Source organism: Scylla paramamosain, chromosome 3 (genome assembly GCF_035594125.1).
Source record: "Scylla paramamosain isolate STU-SP2022 chromosome 3, ASM3559412v1, whole genome shotgun sequence".
NCBI classification, from domain to species: Eukaryota; Metazoa; Arthropoda; class Malacostraca; order Decapoda; family Portunidae; genus Scylla; species Scylla paramamosain.
Window position 1 is genome coordinate 28930522 of NC_087153.1, and position 7500 is coordinate 28938021.

Consider the following 7500-nt stretch of genomic DNA (forward strand, 5'->3'; position numbering starts at 1 on the left):
GTGCCCCTAGACTGTGATGTGTTGTGGTAATCATGTAATATTGGCTAGGTCGTCTGCTACCGCTATCATTACGACTACGACTGCTACTACTATTACTACTGCTACAACTACTACTTCTATTATTACTGTTGCTGCTGCTGCTATAAATGAACGTAGACTGTGATGTGCTTTGCTAATCATGTAAAAATTTTGTAGTATATCTATTACCACCACTATTTCTATTAGTACTAATAATACTACTGCCCATCGCCTACGTTCCATGAGTACATCTTTTTTATCTTCTACTACTACTACTACTACTACTACTACTACTACTACTGCTACTACTACTACTACTACTACTACTACTACTACTACTATTACTACAATAACGACAACAATCCCCTAAATTAAGAACCGCAAAAGTCCAGGCTGGAGCTTGTCCCTCCTCGTACGCGGCAAAGTTTCACACATAACCGAGCCGCTTCACGTCCCCTTCTATATTATCCATAAGCCGCAGCTCCCATTACGACTTACGTCACGCTGAACACAAGAACAACACGCCTCACACACGCTACACACCTTCACCATCATCTCCAGGCATCTTCAGGCGAGCACATAAGAAACAAGTAAATAAGTCAACATAATATACATGTTACACAAACAGGGAGATTAACTTCCGTGTTTCCTAAGTTAGTGTCAGGAGTATAATCTCTCTCTAGCGTGACAAACAAGCCGCTGTTGAAATGTCACGGCGATAGGTAAGCCTAACTGCGTCTATATAAGGAAGGGAGGCCTTGATATGAGGGGGGAGGAGAAAACAAGCCATGACATCGTGATATGGACATGTTGTGAAAGTAGACGTGGGACGCAGGCTCGTATTCCTAAACGCTTTGTTCTCTCATAGACTTTTTTCAAAGGCCACAGAGATATTTTTTTTTCATTGGTGAGTACTTGCTTGCTTATGTAAGTGGACGTGGGGCTCAGGTCCGTATTCTTAAACGCTTTGTTCTCTCTGTTCTCTCATAATGAATTTTTTTTTTCAAAGGTCATAGAGATGATTAGGCGGGTTCTCATAGATGCATTTTTCCCATTGATGATGCTGATCACTTGCTAAACCATTACTTCCATCCAAGAAAGTTAAGCAGTAGTCGTGATAGGACACCGAAACGTTTAAAGAATACGGACTACAGAATCATCGGGGACTGTGACAGCTCAAATCATCACCGCTGACGAACTCACGTTAGATCACGAACACGTTAGGTTAGGTTAAGTTTGAAAGGCATATGTGGATACTGGTCTTCACAGCTTATGTTACACGACTCCTCCCTTTTCCCTCCGTCTCTCTCCCTACACACTGAGTCTTTTTTTGAGTGACAGTCGATACGCTCCCTAGAGTCTCCATTACCCCATTACTGCCCCCATCTCTCTCCAGTCCCACGTGCCGCACCGCAACCCTTGTCCATCGTATTTTAGGGAGAGAGTAAGTAAGAGTGACCATGAGGGATGAGCGTTAGGGTGTAAGGTGTAAAGAGTAAGGTAAGAGTCCAGGGTGTGGAGTGAATGTAAGGATGTATAGTGTGAGTGTATGTATGGATGGACAACATGTGGAGTGAACATAGGGCTGTGGGATGTAGTGTGTAAGTAAGCGTGTCCAGGGTGAGTAAAGGTAAGAGTGCCAAGGGTGAGGGGTGCACGTATGGCCGGCCAGTGTGCGGAGTGTAGGCAAGGGTGTAGCTCGCCTTTTAAAGTGCCGTGTTACGCTACACTGGTTCCAGCTACACCTGTTGCCTCCTCTTTCCATTACGAGGGTGAAGTGGTCTCTCATTTTCTGTATGCGCGATTATGAATTTTCAAGGGGAACGAAAACGACATTATTAATCAACATTTCACGGAACCCACATGAAATAAAACTATTTTATGAAATCCCTGAAGTTAGCCAAACATGTGAATTGTATATTTTGTCGACGCACGAATGAAGGCTTGAATACTTTTCGTTAAATTATTTAGCATATTTTGTCCGGCAGTCACCAGAATATATAGGAGATAACATTTTGTTTTAGATTTTTGCTACGGTGGAAAAATGTTGCATCTTCGTGCGTTTGGTGCACAACACAACAACAATAATAACAAACACTGCTACTGCTGCTGCTACTGCTATGGTTGCTGCTGCGATGACGACGACAACGACAACAGCAGCAACTACAATAGCGACTACTACTATTATTACTACTACTGCTACTACTACTACTACTACTACTACTATTACTACTACTTTTAATACTACTGTTAATTGAATAAGTAATACTGCTATAACCACAATAAAAACAAAAACAACAGCCTTGCATAATAAACAAGAGAGCTAATCAATATTCAGATCACACAAACAATAACCACAACCACTCACTCCAAGCTTTTTGACCTTACTTTAGGCACTGGCACTCTTGTGGGCTTTTTTTTTTTTTTCAAACATTTTATTGTCCTTGGTCAGTGCCCCTCTTACAAAAAAAAAAAAAAACTAACCACTAGCATCACTACTTCCACCACTCTCTACCACAAACACCACCACAGTACACTACACACCTGCATAGAGGAGAGTGGTCAGCAGGAGTGTGGCGGTGAGGCGGGTGTTGGGGAGCGGGCTGCAGGCAGATAAGGGGGTGAGGGACAACATCACACCACCCTCCTACTCCTCCACCTCCACCACCTCCTGCTCCTGCTCCTGCTCCACCTCCTGACACCCTCGCCCCGGCTGGTCCCTTGCCGCTGCTCCTTCGCTTCTTAGTGCTTCTGATTCCTCTGCTGCTGCTGTTGCTCCTGGTGGTGGTGGTAGTGGTGGTGGTGGTGGTGTTGGTGTATTCGTTGTGGACTCGCCCGCCCCGCGCCTGAAGAAACAAGGACACGTTAACGGTTAGGAAATGCCTCGATAAAAGAGCAACGTTAGCTTAAAGAAGGAAAATAAATAATGCATATGATGGTATAGATTAAACTTACAAGCAAACAATATGTATGGAGGTATAGAAAGGATAACATTTAGATAGGTGGCTGGATGGATGGAGGGATAGATAGATGCAGTGATAGATAGATAAACAGAATGATGAGTAGACATTCTTAGATAATGAGAAAAAAAAAAAACAAGAAAAAAAAAAGATAGACAGTAGGCAGACATGCATCGTAATACCGAAAGGGAAACAGAATGAAAGGTGGAGAAGATGAGGAGTGAGTGGATGGATGCATGAACGGAAAACAAAGGTAGACGGATCGACAAAATAAATATTAGGATACACAAAATAATTATTAAACACAAGGAGAAAAAAACAAACAAACAAAGCAGTAAACAAAGGTAGATAAACATGAATGAATGAATGTATAAGCAATATAAAAGACACGAAAGCCAGAAAAAACGCATATGAGAGAGAAACATATATGAATAAATTGAGAGAGAGAGAGAGAGAGAGAGAGAGAGAGAGAGAGAGAGAGAGAGAGAGAGAGAGAGAGAGAGAGAGAGAGAGAGAGAGAGAGAGAGAGATACAAATATATATAGACAGGACTGACAAAAATACAGATAAATAAACACTAGGACATACAAGCACAGAACGTAAAATAAACAAAACAAAAGAGGTGAAAAAAATATGATATCGGACAGAAAAATAAATGCAAAGCGAAATTGGCAGCGGTATCAGCACAGGTCCATCAGGGGACGGGAAGCACATATTTCAACTCTGGTTACGTGGACACAAAATAATACCTCAACCCAGAGAGAGAGAGAGAGAGAGAGAGAGAGAGAGAGAGAGAGAGAGAGAGAGAGAGAGAGAGAAGCACTGCACTCCATTCTTTTTTTCGCTCACTTCTTTTTTATCTTCATCTCCTCCTCATCCTCTTCACCTTGACTGTCTCAATTCTCTTCTTTCACCTCTCCTCTCTTCCTCTCTTCCCCTCCCTGTAGCCACTCCTTCCCCCGCCTTTGGCCACCCGTAAAGGCCCGCATTCTTACGCCCAAAAGCCCATTTCGAGACGCAAAGAGAATACGCCCACAGCAAGCGCGCGCTCCCACACACACACACACACACACACACACACACACACACACACACACACACACACACACACAGGAGGGGTAAACTGCGTGCATTAATCCACCCTACTGCAGCCCAGCCTCGCCCCGCCCCGCCCCTCCCTTTCAGCAATGCCCCGGTGGTACAGATTTACACCGCCCCCTCGTCCCCTCACTACCTAGACCATCCATAACCCCGAAAAGGACCCTAAACAATGCCCCGCCCTGCCTCTTGTATACCCACCTTCGCCCCGCCCCTTGAGAGACCTCCAGTGCCCCGCCCCGCAACACCCCAGTCAGTGCTCAATACTCACTCCCCCGGAAGCAGTGTGGGAGTGCATAAGTGCGGGTGAGCGGCATGTGTGGTGCAGATGCTGTAGTTCCCTCCTTCCCTCTCATCGCCTCCCCTCATTCCCTCCTCTTTTTCTCCCTATCTCCCCTTGTTATCACCTTCCCCCTCTCCTCCTTTCTGTCTCTTTCCTCTCCTTTCTCTCCGCACTTGCTTATTATTGTCTATATGTCACGTCACCCACGCCATTCTCTTCCTCCATATTTCTATTTATGCTTTGCTCCCCCATTTCTCTCCCCTGTCTGCTAGTCTCCCCTCCCCCGCCTGCCTTCTTCTCCCCTCCCCTCCCTGCCTTCACTTCGCTTCCCCGACATGTGGTCTTCCAACACCCACCACTCCCCTCATTCATCCTCTCCCTTCTCCCCTCTCCCCTGCGTGGCTAATGTGCCAATCTCTAACTCTCTCCTCAGGGGGTGAAAGGGTATAGGTTGGCTTAGCACACACACACGCACACACACAAACACACTATTAAAACAACACCTAACAGAAACACAAATCGTAGACTACTGACTCATTAAACCAACAGACTTTAATTCTGATACACGAAACTTTAACTTTTCTTGACTTACGAGCGTGTCATGTATTTGTGGCTCTTGTCTTTTTATTTATTCATTTATTTCTAAGCCTGAAGGAAACCAGAAATCGACACAAAAATGAGGAAAAAGAACAGACATGCTAAGTTACCGGTTCTAAAAAGCTGTAAAACAATTTCTGTTCAAGTAAAAAAGTAATGTAAAAAATGACAGTATATGTCGAGTGCGCTGTGCGCAAGTGAAGCTTTCATACGGTGGCGCAGGGAGTCGCCTGAACAATTTGATCACGGAGAACTCAAACCGACAAATCACACTAGCCATCGCTGCCTGAAGCTAATCAAAGCAAGCAAGCAAGCCAGGGGACCAGAGAGCAGTGCTGGGGCTCACGGGCAGGTCATCAGCCCCTCGTAAAGAAGCATAATACAGCATTGTTGACCACCGTCGGGATGGGAATCAGGCGTTAAGGTGACTCAGTTATGCTCTGGGGAAGGAATTTGCATGAATCTGTCGGTCTGAAGCTTTGCTGAGACGGCGATGTCCTCATGAACATGTCTAGTTGTTTCACGTGCGCGCGCGCGCGCACACACACACACACACACACACACACACACACACACACACACACACACACACACACACACACACACACACACACACACACACACGGCAGTTATTACTTCAACGACATTTGCGCAGAAAAGTAAACTCATTCCTGCAGTGAAAGCAACACAAACGCTTGATAATAAAAAGAACAATAAAACGAAGAATCGGCCATGTACCGCCGCGGCCCTTGTGTGTAGCCCCAGGTGGTGATGAGGCGAGACAAGGCGAGGCCGTGCCAGTCCCCCATGCAGGCCTCCTAGCACCAGACCCAGTATTACCTGCTTCAGACCCCTCAGCACCCAGCCTCTCATGCACCAGACCTCCCACCAACACACACACACACACACACACACACACACACACACACACACACACACACACACACACACACACACAATTACAGGAACACCAAATTCCCGCACACACACCCAGTCCCACATGGAGCAACTCTCCCAGTAGCCTGTCCCTGTCCCACGAGTACAGAACAAGGACTCCAGTACTCACTAACAGTCGCACCACCCCGGCCCACCACTATTCCTCATCCAAAAATCATCAGACTCTTTCCCGTCCACATCTATAATGCATTACAGTGTTTCATTATTCAGTTTTAGTTACCAATGTTGCATCAGCAGCTGTTTCATTGATTGAATCTATATTAATTTCACGTTGGCTTAATATAACAGCCAGTTTTTAATCATGATTTACATTAATAGAAACAAATATTTAATCAGACGGAAGATGGAAGGTAATAAATAATACAGATGGCAGAACAATGAGCTCGCAAATGGTTATTTTTCTGCGGTAAAAGATTAATTATTGTAAAAGTTTGATTATCGTACCTTTAAATCGGCAGCCCGGCAAAACAGGACGCTTCTGTTCGCCGGCAAATATCCGAAACTTGTATGCAAAAAAAAAAAAAAAAAAAAAAAAAGTTACATGTAAAACTTTCGTCAAATCAATGAACAGCATCCACCCAAACCATTATCCCAACTCAACACGGACGTTTAACAAGTGATGCATGATATTTCAATTATTTTACGCAAGTTCTCCGTTTGCTTTCATTTCTACTTCTATAAACTGACATAGAATAAAAATCTTTATAACTAAGTACTGCACATGAAATAGTTCCCAGGGGGTTCCTGTACTTGGGGAGGAGGCAGGAGTATCTACGGTCACGCCTCGTGTTCCGCCGCAATGACCTCACCGCCTCATCACACAAAGGGAACTGCACCGCCACGCACAGCTAATACGTGTGAGTTTTATATATATATATATATATATATATATATATATATATATATATATATATATATATATATATATATATATATATATATATATTAGTGTTTTCATATTGTGTTTTCGTAACTTGACAACAGGAGCATCAAATTTCAAATGACAGCCTCGGTGTACGCTCCGCGGGCCTTGGCTCCTTCCCTAGCCACACCTGCGCGTCACTGGCCAGCGGCGACATTGGTGAAGCACTTCTCTTGATTCCGAGCGTTTAATTATTTTCAGTCTGAATATACGATATATCTTCCTAGCAATGTTAGTTACATACGTAACGTTCAACCAACCATTGAGTGGTTAGTTACGTCTTTTATGCTCTCTCTCTCTCTCTCTCTCTCTCTCTCTCTCTCTCTCTCTCTCTCTCTCTCTCTCTCTCTCTCTCTCTCTCTCTCTCTCTCTCCTTTATGATTTGTATGTATTCTGAAAAAAAAAGTATAGTTACATGTAATTTTCCTGCAAGAGCGGCTTATTTTTTAAAAATACTATCCTCCTCACCGGCGAGGGCACATAACAAACTCTAAAAGCACCGCCATTCTGTGAAAATGAAAAGTTTTTAATCTTATTATCTTAAAAAAAAAAATAAATAAATAAAATAAGGGTAAATAAAATAACTAATTGATTACGAATATCGCAAAAAAAAAAAAAAAAAAATCTCAAGACAACACTGGCGTGACTGATGGACACCTGAACGC

The 7500-nt window shown here is 43.8% G+C and overlaps 1 protein-coding gene across 2 annotated transcripts in view; it reads right to left on the minus strand.

Moving 5' to 3' along the window:
• Positions 1-7500, minus strand: part of LOC135093333 (repulsive guidance molecule A-like) — a 95215-nt gene that overhangs the window by 47140 nt on the left and 40575 nt on the right. For both annotated transcript variants that reach the window (XM_063992541.1, XM_063992531.1), the window contains exon 2: positions 2563-2864. In XM_063992541.1, the coding sequence (XP_063848611.1) occupies positions 2563-2653 (91 nt within the window). In that variant the 5' untranslated portion in view covers positions 2654-2864. The remainder of the gene's footprint in view (positions 1-2562; positions 2865-7500) is intronic.